General features: G+C 44.1%; 1 protein-coding gene across 2 annotated transcripts in view; it reads left to right on the top strand.

Moving 5' to 3' along the window:
• Positions 1-279: 279 nt before the first annotated feature.
• The window catches only part of Tmem128 (transmembrane protein 128), a 286921-nt gene continuing 268144 nt past the window's right edge, over positions 280-19056 (top strand). The window contains exons 1-5 of one of the 2 annotated variants that reach the window (XM_075943701.1): positions 280-422; positions 2240-2381; positions 4767-4925; positions 13084-13190; positions 14768-15317. In XM_075943701.1, the coding sequence (XP_075799816.1) occupies positions 329-422; positions 2240-2381; positions 4767-4925; positions 13084-13183 (495 nt within the window). In that variant the 5' untranslated portion in view covers positions 280-328 and the 3' untranslated portion in view covers positions 13184-13190; positions 14768-15317. Of the gene's footprint in view, positions 423-2239; positions 2382-4766; positions 4926-13083; positions 13191-14767; positions 15318-19056 lie in introns of those variants that run through there. The other variant, XM_075943702.1, reaches the window with a different exon arrangement.

Raw genomic sequence — 19056 nt, 5'->3', positions numbered from 1 at the left:
CGAGGGTTTGGAAGTCCAGGCTTGGACAGAAGGTTATTTTTCTGCGTTTAGATGCTGGAAACTAGATGTTCTTGGGCCGCGCAGCTAGAAGCACGGGTAATTTTGGTAGTCCAGAGCTTCCATAGATCGGAATAACCCCCGGGACTCACTGCAAGACCAGGGATCATTTTAAAATTCTAGGCCAACTAAAACCGCAAAAGCGCGGATTCTTTTGGGAAAACTAAAATCGCAAAGGAATACAGTTCCAATCAGGACTCCGAGTCTGCCCTAGGAGCTGATACCGGAAGTGCTGCGTGATGTCACTTCCGTCGCACTGGCAGGCGCCGAGATGGACGCCCGGTGGGCTCGGCAGGAGCTCCGGCGGCGTTACCTGTTTCCTTCCGAAGCGGGGCTGGACTCAGAGGGCAACGCCAGACCGTCAGGTGAGGCTCCACGGGCTCTGGTCCAGGGTTCACCATGTAGGACTGCGAGGCAGTGTCCAGGGCCCGACAGGTCTTGGAACCCTCGCGTCCTCCCCTGAGCTGCGCTTCCGCCTTCTGTGGCGAGCCGTTTTAACAGGGGTTTGGCTACATCCTTTGAAAGTAAAACCAACCGTAGTTTCTTAATCTGAAGAATTAATCCCCGAACCTATACAAAGACGTGTGCAGTGCTTCATTTCAACTTTGCCTGTAACACGGCACGGATGGAAATGCCTAGCCGAAATGTAGCTAAATACATTTAGATTAGATGTATCTCTGCCTGGTATATCAGATAGACTCCCCGTCTCCTGAGACAGCTCTGGCAGTCCTGGAACTCGCTTTGTAGACCAGGCTGGCCTCGAACTCACTGAGATCCTCCTGTCTCCGCCCCTCTCCCCACCCCCAGTGCTGGGATTAAAGGCCTGTGCCACCAGGCATTTTTTTTTTCTTCGAGACAGGTTTTCTCTGTAGCTTTGGAGCCTGTCCTGGAGCTAGCTCTTATAGACCAGGTAGGCTTTTATACATCCCTGTGAGCGGTTTTCGGAGGGAAACGCAGAACAATGTATGGCATGCCATCATTTAAGTACAAACTGCAACTCAGATGTATTGTTGCTTGTAGGTGCACAAAATAAGGATGAATTCCATAGGAACTGATAATGTTAGTTGCCTATAGGCTGGAGAACTGTAGGGACGAGAGACAATTCATTTTAGAGATATTTGATCTGGATGTTGTAAAACCTTTGTTCATTTATTAGCTTTTCAAAATACTGGCAACATTGTGTCAAGACACGACAATATAAGCATTTTGAGAGTATCTTCAACGGGGGTCAGTACTAACTCTGTCAGAATGCGTAGTGCTCTCAGAATCCAAAGCTGAACCTCACTTGGAGACCAGTGGCCTGCTTATGACCATACAGAGAGGGCGTGCTAGGATCCCCTCATTTTTGTTGGCAGAGAGAGATGACTGGCCTATCACGGTGTAGGCCATGCTTTGTCTGAGACCAGAGCTCTGGCATGCCATTCCGTGTTTGAGCTGCCTCAAAAGCTGATGTCTGTGTAAAATAGTTTGCTATAACTGTTATTGTATTTGGCATTTCCTGTGTGTGTGTGTGTGTGTGTGCGCGCGCGCGCGCACTCACACTCATTGGTACATGCACTTTTGGAGGCAGGGGTTGACACTGTGTATCTTCTGTCAGTCTCCACATTTTTTTTTTTTTTTGAGATCAGGTCTCCCTCGGCCCTAGGATCCGCCTGTCTCTGACGTCCACTGCCATGTTTAGTTTTATGTGGGTGCTGGGGATGAACTCAGATTCTCATATTTGTGCCCCCTGAACCTTCTCATCCCCATACATTTGATATTTTTCTTTTCTAGAGGAAATGTGAAATAAATTCCCATACTTCTGGGTAGCATTGCTGTATCCCAAAGATTATGAAGGTGTAAATGTGATTCCAAGATCATTTAGAAGGGATAATTAATCATATTGAGTGTATTTTTATAGTGAGCTCTCATTAACTATTTCAGCAAATGTAAATCTGCAGTTTTTGTTGTTTGCTTGTTTGGTTCTCGGCATAGAACTCAGGACCTCATGCATGCTAAGCATGTGTATTCTATCACTGGGCTACATCTCTGCCCCCCCATACAAACTTATCTTGACTGTCTTGCCAAAGGAGCTGGCACTAGAGTGGGAGGGACTCTAGGTACTGGAAAGTTCTAGGAGATGGCTTTATATGGTTTTAAAACCCAGTTAAGTTCAAAGCTCAAAATCTCCCGTGTTTTGCAGAAACCTCCAAAGCTGCTGGGAAAAAGGAGAAACCTCTTCCAAGACTTAACATTCATTCTGGATTCTGGATTTTGGCATCCATCGTTGTGACCTATTATGTTGACTTCTTTAAAACCTTAAAAGAAAATTTTCATACTAATAGGTAAGAGAACCTTGTTTCGCCAGGCATAGTGGTGCATGCCTTTAATCCCAGTACTTGGGAGGCAAAGGCAGGCAAATCTCTGAGTTCAAGGTCAACCTGGTCTACAGAGTGAGTTCCTGGACAGCCAAAGCCACATAGTGAGACCCTGTCTCTAATAACCAAAGAAAGAAAAAAGACAACAACAAAAAAAAACCCTTGTTGCTTCATGTTAGGTATCTTATAGTTTGTCAGCTGATTCTCAGAATAGTTAAAAGATGACAAGATGGCTGAGTTGGAAGTGCTTGACAAGCATGTCAGCCTGAGTTTGATCCCCAGAATATACATTTTTTTTTTTTTTAAAAAGTCAGTTTGGTGGTGTCTGCCTGCAATCCTAGTTCTGGGTAGGTGGAGTGGGAATCTCTGGACTTGTTGGCCACTCAGTCTGGCGGAATCAGTGAACTCCAAGTCTGGTGAGACACCCAGTGTTGACCTCTGGCCTACACACACACATACATGCAAACACACAAATTATGTTGACATACTTGGAACGGTAAGTGCTTCCAACAGACACACAGCCTATATACAACACACACACACACACACAGAAACACACATCAAAATCCAGTTAATTGTTAGTTTCTGTCAGATGTGATGTTGGAGCAGCTGCAGTTGATACAGAAAAGATGAAGACGTAGGGAAAGGGTGCAACCTTTCATTTCTGGTAAGTTCTGGGGATGCAGTATATGTCAGATCTTAAGTGTCTTCTTCCTGTCTCACATGGCCCTCTCATATGTCCCCCTTCCTGCAACCTCTGTATATATCATGTTAGCTATGTGATGGGCTAGATGTGTCAAGTAGCTGCTTTTAGCAGTCGTTTTATGATGTTGCATACAGAAGACCATCTCATTGTACCTTGAATGTATGCGATTTAAAATTGTCCCTTGTGCCTTCAGAAGGCTGGACAAAAAAGGCCTGAGGACTAGAGGAGGAGTAAGAGCTGTGGCCTGAGAAAGGTGTGTTTCAGAGTAGTTAAGGGGGTGATTAGAGGCTGTGACTCAGAGTTGCCTTGAAGGTCAATGGGAGGAGTCGTGAGATTGTGCCTGAGTCCTGGTGTCAAATAGCCCTTCATACCCAGGACTGGGAGCCCTGTTCTTCACCCAGGTCTCGACCATAGAGCAGAAGTTGTGGATTGTGTGCGAACAGTTTGGAGGCCATCAGATATCAGAAAAGAGGGTGATGGTGGCTATGTCACAACTGGCGCATGAGGGCTATGTTTAGTGCCAAGAGCGGTGACTGGACTTAACAGTAGGGCCATAAAAGATGGAGACTGGAATTCGGTCTTGCTGAATCTGGGAATACAGTCCTCAAGGAAGGCTTCGGGTCATAGACTGCTTGTGGGAGAAACCAAACAGGCAGAAGGAACAAGCTCTCAAGGCTGTGAGGCATGAAGGAGTTCATTTAAGTCCTGGGGAAGAGGTCACTTACTCTTCTATGAGGAGGTGTTTTTTTAAATACCAAGCTCCCTTCCCATCTTTCCGTCGTGTTCACCATTCCCTGATGGGCTTGTGATTGTCTGAGTGAGTTGCAGATGAAGAACTGGAATCCAGCACCACTGTCTTAGGCGTCTTCTTCCTGAAAGAGGCTGACTCTTCTGGTTTTCCTTGCTTTCATTTTGCGGAGGCAACACTAACAGGGTAGAGGTTTTCATTGTGGTCTGGAATCTAGGAATAAGTCTGTTGGTCTGTGGGATTTAGTGTCAACCAAGGCTTTGTTACCACTCTCCAAAGCCATATTCTTTCCTCAACTCTTGTCAGTGACATCTCAGCTGGTTTCGAGCCTTCTGGGAGAGAGGAGAGGACCAGAAATCTTCCACTTCGGCAGCCGCTTCTTCCTTAATTAGAACTCGGGACAAGCCCAGGGTGGGTGTGGCATGGAGGCGGAGGCATTTCTGATTCCAAAAGCTCATTTTCTGCTGCAGCATGCTCATTACCGGCTGCATGGTGCTGCCGGGTAGATAGATGCGTATGCAGGATGTCAGGGCGCCTGGGAGTGCTGCCGATAAGCCTGTGCTGGGAAGATGGGCTTTTCAGAGCTTTACGTTTGTGCCCTTTCATTAGACTTTCCTACAAGTGACCATTAAAAAGGATTCCACACAGATGGTTTTTTGGATCACCCACAGTGGTAAGTAGGGGGCTTGGGACCACATGCCCTTCTGTGGCTGAGACTGTAGATATCAAACATTGGGGAAGGGCTTTGGGAATGAGAGAAAGTTGAAACCGTAGGCCTGACCTCAATACAGTGCTCTTAGAGGCAAAGGAACGACCACACATCCTAAGACCACGGCCGTGGAGGTCTCGGCTGCTTCCTCCAGTGCTGTCAGCACTTTCTGTTCCTTTGTCTCCACAGCTGGTTTCTCTTTGGCGGAACCCTGTTGTTTGTGAGCCTGTCAGTCGCATTTTACTGCATAGTCTATCTGGAATGGTATCGCGGGATTGAAGAATATGATGTCAAGTACCCGACGCTGGTGCCCATCACAACCGCAACTTTCATTGCAGCAGGAATTTGGTGAGTGGATGTTGAAAAGTTGAATGTGAGTAAAAACCAATTGTTTTGTGGTCAGGTAATGGTGAATGTAACCCAGAACCTAAATTAAGCAACAGGGTATCCCAGGGAAGAGGGGTTCCCAGGTACTCTGTTCTTTGGGTTCTCCTCTCTTAATTTCTTTCTCTTAATCTGCCTTAGTTACTTTAGACACAGATGTGACCTCTGAACATACTCTGTGTTTTCTTTATTAAGGGTCTTTCGTTGTGATGGATAAGACACACGAAAGGGAAACCAAGTGCAGCTGAATGAATAATCATGATTTTAACCCGGCTACAGATCTCACTTAGGTCAGGGAGGAATGGAGCCAGTGTCACCTCAACCTTCCTGCCACATGCAAATGCTGCCCGTCTTTGTGACCATGACTTTTGCATCCAATAAGCACTGTTTTATTTGTCTGTGTTTTGAACTTTAGAAAAGTCGATTTGTGCAGTCACCATTCTTTGACATTTAACTGCATATATGAAGTGGGTGCTGGTCACCTGTTTTCTCCAGCAGTTGTTCACTGCTGTCTGTCATCCCTCCGTGTAACTGAATCCTAGTGCAGTCACACAGCCAGGCAGCTTGTAGTTTGTGTTGTTTTGAAGGATGTCATTAAGAACACTCTTGCTCTCCATTGCACTTACGTGTGTGCATCAACCAGGTGTACACACCTCCAGCTTCACTAGCCTCACACTCTTCCCAAGTGATTGAGCTGTCTCTGTCTTTATCTGTGGGTTCCATATCCATGGATTCCACCAGCCACTGTCCCCAAAGTGAAGGCCGTCTGTTGAGCACGTGCAGTCTTCTCTCTGTTCTCTAACCAGCATAGAAACACGTGTAGCAGCTCACAGCATGTGGTGCTCTCAGGATCCTAGGGCTATGACATAAGGGTGCGGGGAAGGTGAACGTCATCTGCAGATATGGTACTCTAAACAAGGCAGTGGAACATTTGGAGATTTTGTATCTCTGCAAGATCTTGGCACTATTGATCCCCTGGTTTGAAGGACACCCATCCTCTTTTCCCTGTGTGTCTAGTGGCATAGTGTAGCCTGTCGTTCCGCAGTAGAAGTAGCCTTTTCAAGGTTACATGTCTTTCACAGTGTGCACACGCCAGAGCTGCTCAACCCATTTCCTCTTGCACACACAGCTAGTTTTATGCTCACACGGTGCCAAGTGAATCCACCTTTGTAAGTTCACAGGTGCTCAGTGAAGAAGAGAGGCTAGGGAAAAAAAGTAATACTTGTTCACTGAAGAAAAACCTGTAAATTACAGAAAAATATCTCTCAATTAGAGAAGCCAAGCTTCAGCTCTTCGACTTTTCTTTATGTAAAATAAATTCTGATTTTTTGTAAAAGTCTTTTTTTTTATTTTTAAATTTTTTTCCCATGATATTTATTGGGCTCTACATTTTTCTCTGCTCCCCTCCCTCCCTCTCCCCCCTCCCCTTTTCAATCCTCCCTCAAGGTCCCCATGCTCCCAATTTACTCAGGAGATCTTGTCTTTTTATACTTTCTACTTCCCATGTAGATTATATCTATGTGAGTCTCTCTTAGTGTCCATATTGTTGTCTAAATTCTCTGGGATTGTGGTTTGTAGGCTGGCTTTCTTTGCTTTATGTTTAAAAACCACCTATGAGTGAGTACATGTGATAATTGTCTTTCTGTGTCTGGATTACCTCACTCAAAATAATGTTTTCTAGTTCCATCCATTTTCCTGCAAAATTCAAGCTGTCGTTATTTTTTCTGCTGTGTAGTACTTCATTGTGTAAATGTACCACATTTTCCTTATCCATTCTTCGATTGAGGGGCATTTAGGTTGTTTCCAGGTTCTGGCTGTGATAAACAAAGCTGCTATGAGCATAGTTGAGCACATGTCCTTCTGGCACGATTGAGCATCCTTTGGATATATACCCCAAAATGGTATTATTGGGTCTTGAGGAAGGTTGTTTCCTAATTTTCTGAGAAATTGCCACACTGACATCCAAAGGGGTTGTACCAGCTTGCATTCCCACCAGCAATGCAGAAATTTTCCCTTTTTTCCACAACCTCTCCAGCATAAGTTGTCATCAGTGTTTTTGATCTTGGCCATTCTTACAGGTGTAAGATGGAATCTCAGAGTTGTTTTGATTTGCATTTCTCTGATGACTAAGGATGTTGAACATTTCCTTAAGTGTCTTTCAGCCATTTTAGATTCCTCTGTTGAGAGTTCTCTTTGTAGGTCTGTGCTCCATTTTTTTAAATTGGATTATGTGATCTTTTGGTGTCCAGTTTCTTGAGTTCTTTGTATATTTTGGAGATCAGACCTCTGTCTGATGTGGGGTTAGTGAAGATCTTTTCCCATTCTGTAGGCTGTCGTTTTGTCTTGTTGATCGTGTCATTTGCTTTACAGAAGCTTTTCAGTTTCAGGGGATCCCATTTATTAATTGTTTCTCTCAGTGTCTGTGCTGCTGGCATTCTATTTAGGAAGTGATTCCCTGTGCCAATGCATTCAAGTGTACTTCCCACTTTCTCTTCTATAAGGTTCAGTGTGTTGAGGTCTTTGATCTATTTGGACTTAAGTTTTGTGCATGGTGATAGATATGGGTCTATTTTCATTTTTCTACATGTTGATATCCAGTTATGCCAGCACCACTTGTTAAATATGCTTTCTTGTTTCCATTTGATATTTTTTGCTTCTTTATCAAATATTAGGTGTTGGAAGATGTGTGGATTGATATCCGGGTCTTCTATTCGGTTCCACTGGTCCTCCTGTCTGTTCTTATGCCAATACCAGGCTGTTTTCAGTACTGTAGCTCTGTAGAAGAGTTTGAAGACAGGGATTGTGATGCCTCCAGAAGTTCTTTTATTGCCCAGGATTTTTTTGGCTATCCTGGGTTTTTTGCTTTTCTAAATGAAGTTGAGTACCATTCTTTCGAGGTCTTTGAAGAATTTTGCTGGGATTTTGGTGGGCATTGTGTTGAATCTGTAGATTGCTTTTTTGTAAAGGTCGTAAAGGTATATGTGTATTCTGCATAAATGCCCTTTCTTTGACCCGGTTTGTAAAGGTCGTAAAGGTATATGTATATTCTGTATAAATGCCCTTTCTTTGAGTCAGTTTGTAAAGGTCGTAAAGGTATATGTATATTCTGTATAAATGCCCTTTCTTTGACTCAGTTTGTAAAGGTCGTAAAGGTATATGTGTATTCTGCATAAATGCCCTTTCTTTGACCCAGTCTTGGCTGTAGTTGTGCTGCTCGCCACTGTGAGGTCAGTATTGCCCCTTCCGTGGTGAGGGTGAGCCAGGGAGGTTGTTTACTTTGTCTCCTGTAGTGGGAGCATCCCAAGAGATGTCAGATTGGTTTTAGACCAATGGCTTGTGGTTACTTGACTTCCATATCTATCCAGGATTTTATATTAAAACCCATAGCTAATGGAAGAGCTTATTTAATTTTTTATGGGTTTCCCTGGTAGCGTCTGCTCGTATCAGTTCAGTCATTGAAACGCTTGCTTTTAGAAAGTGTTTTATTTCATTTGTTGACAAGAATACTGTTTTTTTTTTTTTTTGTGCAGTAAAGATTTCATAGCATCGTGTACGCCATTTCTTTTTCATGATGATGCCTGAGATGGTAAAGTAGGCTGCCGCCATTTTGAGTTTGTGGTTCATCCCACATGTTAACTTGTAGTTGGAATTTTCTTTGGATTTTCAGCCAGCTTCCCAAATAAAGATACTTACGCTCTCTGCCCATAAGTCCTGCCCATACCTCCTCCCTCGCTACTAGCTGTTTAACTTTTTCTTAGACCCCTCATGTTCCTTAGGCAGGCAAGGTAAAACAACAACACATCTTTATATAATTAAATGCAACACATCTTTGCATAGGTAAACAAATATTCTGTAGCATATCCCCCCTTTCTGTCTAAATAAAAAGAAAGGTTTTAGGTTTAACATAGTAAGAGTATACACAATAAGAACAATTATCAAGGAAGAATTACATTTACAATATCCAGTTCATTTGCTTTGGCAAATTCAGAGAAAATACTCTATTACCTATCCTATCTTGCTTAATTAAGCCCAAAGTTGTATATGCAATTTACTTTCTATCTTAACTTCTATTGTCAAACCCACATTATCTTTTTAGATCTCAAAACATTTTCTTAGATAAACAATTTAAGCTTTTGTATTTCTCAACCTTAAGACTTTATGTCTCTTAATGTAAGTTTCTTTTCTGAATTTGGTAACAGGGGAAACTATAACTGTCTTGTCTTCAACTCCATTAGAGATCTGAGAGGGACATTCTATTACCTGAGTAAACAGGAACTTGACAAACTATGGAAATGACAGAAATAGCTGGCTGTCTGGACAATCACTTAAGGTTCCTTTGCAACATTGGAGCATCCATCTTCAGCCTACAGGCCTATAGTTGTAGCTGAATGTGAAAAAATGGGGGGAAACGCAAATCAAATAATCCCAAGATAACTCCAAAAGATTCCAATATTATTCTTTATTGCAAATGGGAAGACTCACAGAACAGAAACGAGGGTCCAACCTCAATGTGTGTAGTGCAGGAACAAGAGAGCGAGAGGTGGGCGGGCTGGTGACCCTTTAGGGTCATGCCCCAACCTGGTTCAGCTTCTTAAAGGTTATTGGCTAAAGGAGATTTCCCATTATAGAATATCTGACAGCCCCTTGGATTAAGCAGGAATTTTGAAGAACCATCTCACCTTGTCTTGGCAAAGTTTAGCAGTCTTTTTCCTTTGTGTCCTGCTTGTCTATTTGTACAGTATACTCTCAACAGTTGAGGCAAGAGCAGTTTCTTGCCCAGATGGCTAGCTTTGCCACACTGAAAGTGAGCTCCATATGGAGATTATTTGACACTCATCATCCTTTTATTAAGAAGATTGGTGCTGCCAGGAGCTAATGTGTCTCATTGTCATGAAAAACATTAGGTTATTAAACATCTTAAATGCCATATTCTGTAGGTCTCTGAAATGTTTGAATATCACCTATCTATCTAAAATTTATCTGTTTAACTTTGAAAAAATACCTAACATGACGACAGCTTGATAGTTATGGATGACAAACTACTAATCTACATTTTCAAATTATCCTAAATAGTTTGTAATAATAGCTTTCAAGGACTAGAACTTTGTAACACATTTTTAAATAAGCTGTAGAGGTACAATACCTTAAACAACAGTAGAAACACATATATGGTATAACAAAAATAACCTTAAATTTGTGTCAATATACAAAAATCCATACCAATATAAAATATTTGAGATGAATAGTTGTTTTTATTTTAATCCTGTATTCCTATATCCCCACTAAATGATGACAAACATCCCTAAACCACTGAATGACCAAAGATCACCTACCCCTCCTCATGGGAATGTGGGTGTGTTCTCTAGACTGCTTCTTGTTGTCTGGGGGTGATGGCATCCCCAGAGGACCCTGAGGATTGAGATAATGGTCAAGTCCTAAGAAAACTAGCAGTAACATTTGTTTTCCAGTCTCTGTGTAATGGGAAAGTGCAAGGCTTATCTCAAGTCCTGGCTAGAGTAGTCTGTGAGGCTGGAAGTTGTTGTGAAAGCAGAACTCAAAAGAAACTGTAACAGAGGCAATCTGAAAGGCTGGATCCCCCGGGCCACTCATTTTCATTGGTGTCTGGTCACCTTGCTCTGAAAACACACAAACTTTCAAAGGTAACAGTCATATCTGCATTAATACAAGTACGGACTATGTGTTGTATACAGCTAGCCAAAGATGATTTTTTGTTTTATGTTTGAGCAGGTAAAAGGCATCTATCAGCTTTATAAGTTTCTTTGTATTGTATGACCAAACCTATACCCATGCCATGTGAAAGGATGACATGTAAATAATACAAGATTTATCACGTCTCATCCACTCTAAGAGCCGTTCCCACGTCACTTGTCTGTTTCTAGGTTTATTTCTTTATGTCTGTAGACAAGATTTTCAGGAGGTCTCACCTAATCAAATCTGGCCTCTATTAATTTTGATGGCATCCACAACCTTTCAATTCCTGTGGAAGCAAAAGAATAACCTCTCTCCAATGCAATACATTTTATGAATTCCATTTTAAAGTTAAGATATCCTTAAAGTATCTAGACTAGTTTAATTCAGCAATTCCTTTTGCAGTCCATGTCTCTCAACAGTTTGTTTGCTCATTAGGATTCAAAAATTCAAAGTCAATAAAGCACCTTACAGGATCCAGATGCCCTGTGTATTAAGCTATCTTTACATGGCTTAACACTTTACTCTTTCTTTAAAGACTTTACTTAATTATTTTTATTGTTTTTTCTCCCATGACTCTCTAAACTTCTTTTCTTTTCTTTTCTTTCTTAAACACCTATGTACACTGTAACCTGTTTAAAAGTTGTTTTTTTTTTTTTTTTCCCACTGTGCACCTCTAGCATTCTCTGACCATGTGAGCCAAACCTCAAACTGTTAAGCAGCAGCTAGGCCGTCTTCTGTGCGGCTCTGGCAGTTGTCTCCACTCCTTCCTTGTGTCTGTGAGAGCCTTAACACCTCAGGCCTGGCAGAGAGCTTTGTTTAACTGGAAGCTGCTTTTGCCCGAGAGCTACATTTAACTGCCCCAGCTCTAGGAAGTTGGTACTCGCACTGTGTCAGGCGATTTTACTTAGCTTGCTGTTTCTTAGTGTGTCCGCTGCTCAGGGCTCTGCTGCACAGCAGCGCCTCTTAAAGGAGGCGTAGCCATTTGTTTCTTGAGCTTTCTCAGGCCCTTTGTGGACTGGGGGTCCACATTGGGGCCTTTTATAGTTTCAGTTTTTCTTGGGGTTGCCAACCAGCCTCCCAAATAAAGACATGGAGCTGGGTGGTGGTGGTGCACTCCTTTAATCCCAGCACTCAGGGAAGAGGCAGGTGGATTTCTGTGAGTTCCAGGACAGCCAGGACTACAAAGTGAGTTCCAGGACAGACAGAGACATACAAAGAAACCTTGTCTCAAATCCCCGCCACCCCCCCCAAAAAAAGAAAGACGTGGAGACTTATTATTAATCATGGCTGTTCATCCTTAGCTGAGGCTTGTCCCACCAGCTCTTTTAACTGAACTGTTTCTATTCGTCTGCATTTCGCCTCGGGGCTTTTTTACCTTCCTCTCATTCTATAGGCCCTACTTTACTGTTTCCTCCCTTTCTGGCCGGCTGGCTCCTGACATTCTCCTTGTTGTCTCCTTTTCTTTCTCCCTGAGCCTAAGTTCCTCCTCCGCTTCCTCTCCCGCACATCCTGCCTATACCTTCTCCCTCACTATTGGCCATTTAGCTTTTTTTTTTTTTACAAAGACTTTGGATTTTATTTCTTTTTTTTTAAATTTATTTATTTATTAAGGATTTCTGCCTCCTCCCCGCCACCACCTCCCATTTCCCTCCCCTTCTCCCCTATCAAGTCCCCCTCCCTCATCAGCTCAAAGAGCAATCAGGGTTCCCTGACCTGTGGGAAGTCCAAGGACCACCCACCTCCATCCAGGTCTAGTAAGGTGAGCATCCAAACTACCTAGGCTCCCCCAAAGCCAGTACTGCAGTAGGATCAAAAACCCATTGCCATTGTTCTTGAGTTCTCAGTAGTCCTCATTGTCCGCTATGTTCAGCAATACTGAAATCTCAAGGTCCAAATCAGGAGCAGAAGGAGAGAGAGCACGAGCAAGGAACTCAGGACCACGGTGCACCCACACACTGAGACAATGGGGATGTTCTATCGGGAACCCACCAAGGCCAGCTGGCCTGGGTCTGAAAAAGCATGGGATAAGGCCATTTAGCTTTTTATTAGCTCAGTCAGCTACCTTAGGCAGGCAAGGTAAAACAGCAAAGCTCTTTACATAATTAAACAATTGCAACACATCTTTACATCGTTAAACAAATGCAGCACATTTTTGCATAGTTAAATGCTCTGCTACAGTAACCAAGAGACTTAACATCTCTTGAGCCACACCCCTTCAGAGGCTCTTGCGATCCCAGGTCCGGGTACTATTTGAAGCAGTGGTGGCATTGTTGTGGTCGTGGTGCTGTGTCTAAAGAGACTTCAAGGATAGACACTCTCAGCTCCTTGAATCCAGACTCTAGAATGGAACAGAACAGAGTTGTGTCATCTTATTTGCTCCTGTCAGCGGTTTGCTTTTGGTTTCTTCCAGCTTCAACCTGGCTTTGTGGAATGTATGGTCTTTCTTCACTCCTGTGCTGCTGTTCACTCAGTTTATGGGGCTTGTGATGTTCATCTCGCTTCTCGGATAAGCTCAAGGTAAGATCCCTAGAGTGCTGTTTGTAGCAGTGAACAGTGAGAACGCCTGCAGTCACTTCCTGAGTGTTCTGACAGACTGCCTAGGAATCACTTGCTGCTGTGTCTGCACCAGAGCACATCACCACTGAGCACAGCCGCAAGGACAGAGGCGTGCTTCACAGGGTGTCGTTCTAAGTCCCCATTTTTCAGAGACGGCACCGCCTTCCACAGAACTCACAAAGCAGCGTGCACATCTTACTGCGGATAAGTTCACGTGAGGCTGTTTTATACGGTGTGGATGACTGCTGGATGGATGGGAGTGACGTCCATTTACCCCATTTGGACAGACGGGTGCACTAGCCCTTTTTTAAAACAATTCCTTTCAGAGGCTGGAGAGGTGCTTCACTGATTAAGATCAGTGGTTGCTCTTCCAGAGGACCTGGGTTCAATTCCTAGTGTCCACACTGGGCTGACAACCATCTCTAAGTCCAGGAGATCTAACACCTTGGCCTCCACAGACAACAGACACACATGTGGTGCATATACATACTCACAGGCAAAACATTCATATACATAAAGTAAAAATAAATCTTTTAAAAATTGTGTTCTTTTTATACTATTTAGAGAATTTATGTGTCCCTGTGAGCACCCCACCCCTGCCCTGGTTGGGAGGATTGATAAATATGTGTTGAATAAGTGTGCAGCACTGAGAATGGTCATGCTGGGATCAGGGTGAAAAAGACAGTCCCTCCTTTCTTTCCACTCACATCTGAATTTGGAGAAAATCAGCTCAACAGGATGGTTTGCAGACAGAGAAATGGGGCTCAGGAAGTGGGGGTCATCAGCTGAGTGATGGTGGTACTGAGGACCGGGTCTCCCAGCTGACGAGTGGGTTTACCCTGCAGCCCTCATGGGGGAGTGTGATCAGAAGAAAGAGGTGCACTTGATCCTGCTGTTGCTAGTTGGACAGGAGTTGCTCGCCACCATCATGTTGACACAGGCATTGTCCTCCAACATTGCACTGTCTAGAGACTGCTGAGATTCATGGGCCCCTTCTCCCAGTAAACACGTCACTTTAAGAGGTTCAGGGTCCATGTATCATCCTATTCCCACAGCTTTGGCTAACCTCGATTTTCCCCCGCCCCAATAGAAACAAACAAACAAAACCAGAAAACCACACAACACAGTGGCTGAGATTTTGGGCTCTGGATGTTTGGTTGCGTTTCCAGGTGTTTGGGTGCTTCTGATTTCCATGTTTCTGGGTGTATGGTTGGTGGTGAGAACTGTGTGGTGCTGGCAGGCATGAAAATTATTGCCCTTTTTTTCTTTTTTTAAATATTTGTGTATGAGTGTTTGCTTGTATGTGTGTATGTGCATCGCGTGTGTGTCTGGAACCCACAGAGGCCACAAGAAGGCACGGGATCCCTTGGGGTTGGAGCTTTCATGTGGGTGCTGGGAATTGAATTTCAGTCATCTGCAAGAGCAGCCAGTGCTTTTAACCACGACACCATCGCTCCAGTCACATAGGCTTTGTTTTTAAGTGGAAATTCATGAGCTTAAGATGTTTCACGTGATACATAAATGCTGTTTTCTTCCAGACTTAAGAACATGACCATTCGAAGGGAGCAAAGCCTCCAGCTTGTGCCCCTGACATGAAGGAGAAGCCTAGTGTACACGGGTGTCTCTGAAGAGTGGTTTCTGTGGGGACATTGTGACTTTCTGAATCTGCTGTTGAAATCAGAATAAATGACTTTCTCTTGGGTGTTCTCAAGTGATTTGCTAGCAGTTTGTGTGACGCAGAACTCAGGAGTGTGACTCTGTCAGATTTTGGAGACAGTGGCGGCCCTTTACAGGATCACAGTGCCCACAGTTTTACAGACCCTCAGGGCTAGCTGTCCTTGTATAAGGTGACTGGACACAAGTATGAAAGAATTATGTTGTCACCTTTAGTAGTCACTGGATAGCTCATATTTGTCCCAGCTTTTTAGGGAGAGGACAAACAGAATCATTTTATGGTTTCCTGCTACTTTGGATTTTACCATTATATAAGTTATTTGGTTTTAGCGTATTTTAACATATGTACTTTTAATAATGTTTCAGTATATATAATTTTTTTCTGTAACATCAATAAAATATTTTTATAACTTTCTTGTGCATTTTGTTAATACAAATTTGGGGCTAGCTTCTCTGTTTAGCTGTTTGCAGTTAGAAGCCTCTGTTAGAGAGGTTAATTCTGTTCTTACGTGACTCCATAGCAACCAGTCTTTGTGCTTTTGAAGTGTAGAGATGCTCCCAGGATGCCTGTCACAAGCACTGGGACACAGATGCTTGTGGGTTTCTTTCCTTGTGCAGTGACTGATGTGGTCCCACTGGGACTCGGGCACACTACACTCGAACTGGAGGATTTCCAGTTTTGAAACTGTAAACTGGAAAAAAAAAAAGCTTGTCTTTGGGGTTAGGGAAATAGAAATAATGTGTGTATGGCACCCATTCTAGTCTCCAGAATACAGTAGGCTCAGCCAGAGAGCAAGAGTGAGGAGGGAAGAGAAGCGGCGTGGTTTAAGTTGGGCCACACATACTCAGCAGAGTCGAGCCACTTTGGGCCTCGCGTGTGAGGAGGTGTGTGGAGACTGACCAAGCCGAGGTCAGAGTCAGCTAGCCAAGGGTGTCAGCAATGAGGGCACTGGGCAGGCTAGAGACTGCTGACCTACCAGGTGGATCGGCTCTCCGACTTTCTTAGGAAACATGACTCTGACAGTCGCTCACACGGGTTTTATAAACTATCTTGCCTATTTTTAAAATTTAATCTATGGTTTAAAACCTGATTAGACAAGGGTCAAGTACTGTGGCCAACTAAGATGCTAGGGAGAAGACTGTTACTTAGGAAATTCTTTCACTTGAGCAAGGCACTACTTGAAGCTACTCAAGGGGCTGACGTTAGAGGATCTCAAGTTCATGGCCAGCGTAGGCACCTGAGTGAGACCCTGTCTCAGAAAGAATAAAGACTGGGCCTCTAGAGCATTTGCCTGGGGTACATAAGGCCCTAGTTTCAACCTCTAATGCATTAAGTAAGCAAATGCACACACAAACATACAGGATCATTCCTGGTATTTGCCATGCCAAACTCTGACACATGTCATTTTGGGAGCTTTTAAAAAATACTTTTACTTATAATTGTGTATGGTGTGTGTACGTGTGTGTGGAAAGGTTATGTATAGGTATCCCCAGAGGCCAGAATAGGATGTTGAATCCTCTGGAACTGCAGTTTCAGGCATTTGTAAGCATTTTGTGTGGGTACTGGGAACCGAACTCTGGTCCTCTGTAAGAGTGGTGTGTCCTCTTCACTGATGATGGGTCATCTCTCCAGCCCTACCCTATGTTTTTATGAAAACCATCAAAGAAATGAGTGATGTGACGCCTTTTCACCATGTCTGAATAAGCCAGGGGGAGGAGAGCCCATTGTGGGGGATGAATGCTGAAATGAACAGCTGCAGGTTCTACTCAGGTTAGCGCCATGACACAGTCATGCATATGCTCTGACTTAGACAGTGTGAAGACCAAGTTTTGACCCTGGTTCCTGGAGCTCAGGCTCTGCTTCAAGCTTGGCTGTCTTGCTTGAAGCACGTCTGGGTGGTTCCAGGGAGCAGTCTGGGTGGAGGTAGTGCTGGAGAAGCCGGGTGTTAGGGTGGGTAGGAACACATTCATTTAACAATGCCATTTAATTGGCACTGCTGGAAACCAGATGAGGACTTCCCACGTCTACTGGGACCTGGCTTGGGAGGCACTGGTTTTTCTAGGAAGTCTGAAGCAAGTTCCTGACTAAATTTGCTTTCTGCTAAAAAAAAAAAAAAAAAAAAAAGGGTTTCTGGAGACTGGAGAGATGGCTCAGTGGGTACAATTTTTTTGCTGAGCAAACAGCAGGGCTGGGGCTTGGATCAGTCAGAACCCATGTAAGAGACAGATGTAGATGGAAGTTCACCTGTAATCCCAGTGCTCAGGAGTCAGAGTCCCTGGAACAAGCTGGTTAGCTAGACTACCCTAAGTGACAGGCTTAGTAGGCTCGGTAGAGATGCTCCCTGCCTTAATGTGTATAGTAGAGTAGTAGCGGAAGACCCCCCCCCCCATGTTACTCTCAAGCTTTGACACGCATGCACATGGACTGTCCACATGCATGTGCTTTTACACATGTGAACATGTATACACACATATACACTACACATACTATATTCACACACACACAAAGCCTGGATCCCCTTAAGCAAATGAAATTCATCAGAGGCAGTTGAGCCATTGAACCAGGTCTTGCTAAGGGGGGCAGGCTAAGTGGGGTTAGGCTTGGGGACGGGGCTTTTGTAGCTGAGGTTAGGATAAATGTTCCTTTGAAAGTCTGACTGTGCTGGAGATGGAACCCAGGGCCTCACTCCAGCACAAGCTGCATTGCCTGCCTGTCTTTGTGGTTTCTTGGAGACTAAGCTCAGCATTCCTTGAAATGCAAAAAGTTATGGATTCTATAGTCAACCGTCTCCAGATACTTCAAAACTGAGGTTATGCCGGGTGGTGGCGCACGCCTTTAATCATCACTTGGGAGGCAGAGGCAGGCAGATCTCTGTGAGTTCAAGGCCAGCCTGTTCTACAGAGAGTTCCAGGATGGTCAGGACTACACAGAGAACTCCTGTTTTGAACTCTTCTCCAAAAGAAAACACCCCCCCCCTCAAAAAAAAAACAAACAACCGAGGTCGCCATCTACATTGTTTTTGCCACACAAGGCCAAACGCAAGGGAAATGTTAGGATAGAGCAGCATAGCTGTCCCTGGTTGGGGAAGACGGAGAAGACAGGGAAGTCCAAGAATAGAGACTATTCCAGAAAGGAACATGAGTTCACAGAAGGCTTCGGGTTCTGCAGCTGAGGAGCACTCTCTCCCTAGACCCTCAAAGTGTGATGGTTCATTTCTAAAGTCTGAATCTTAGGGATGGTTGAAGTTTTTCTTCCCTCATTCAGTAGTTTTGAGACTTGTGTAGCCCAGGCTAGCCTTGGACTTGCTATGTAGGTCAGACTGGCCTTGAACCTGTGAACTTTCTACCTCAGCCTTCTCAGTGCTAAGATTCTAGACTTTACCACCATGGCCAGTTTACAAACCCTTTTATACCTTACCTTGAGAGTAATCCTCATGTGGTGGGCTGAGCCATTCCTGTCAGCACGCAAATGCAGTATGCAGTCTTCTACCTACACACACGTGTCTCATTAGGCTTCTCCACACATCTCCAGCGAGGCCCCTATTCACCACAATCACCAAAGAATTATATCCATTTTCTCTCTTTATTCTGCCTTTGAAAAAAAATCACAATGGGGTGTGGTGGCAAATGCCTGTGGTCTCAGCCACTTGAGAGGTTGGCTGAGGCAGGAAGAGTTTTTAATCTGACGCCAATCTGGGCTACATAGATCCCATTTCAAAAATTTTAAAAAAGGTCTGAGAGCATCGCTCAGTGATGGAGTGCTTGTCCAGCATGTTTAAGGCCCTGAGGTCTAAGGACATGTCTCAGTGATGGAGTGCTTGTCCAGCATGTATAAGGCCCTGAGGTCTAAGGACATGTCTCAGTGATGGAGTGCTTGTCCAGCATGTTTAAGGCCCTGAGGTCTGAGGACATGTCTCAGTGATGGAGTGCTTGTCCAGCATGTATAAGGCCCTGAGGTCTAAGGACATGTCTCAGTGATGGAGTGCTTGTCCAGCATGTATAAGGCCCTGAGGTCTAAGGACATGTCTCAGTGATGGAGTGCTTGTCCAGCATGTTTAAGGCCCTGAGGTCTGAGGACATGTCTCAGTGATGGAGTGCTTGTCCAGCATGTATAAGGCCCCGAGCTCGAGCGGCAGCACCTTCAGAGTGAAAA

The sequence above is a fragment of the Microtus pennsylvanicus genome, chromosome 12 (genome assembly GCF_037038515.1).
Source record: "Microtus pennsylvanicus isolate mMicPen1 chromosome 12, mMicPen1.hap1, whole genome shotgun sequence".
NCBI classification, from domain to species: Eukaryota; Metazoa; Chordata; class Mammalia; order Rodentia; family Cricetidae; genus Microtus; species Microtus pennsylvanicus.
This window is presented reverse-complemented; position numbering and strand designations above follow the sequence as displayed.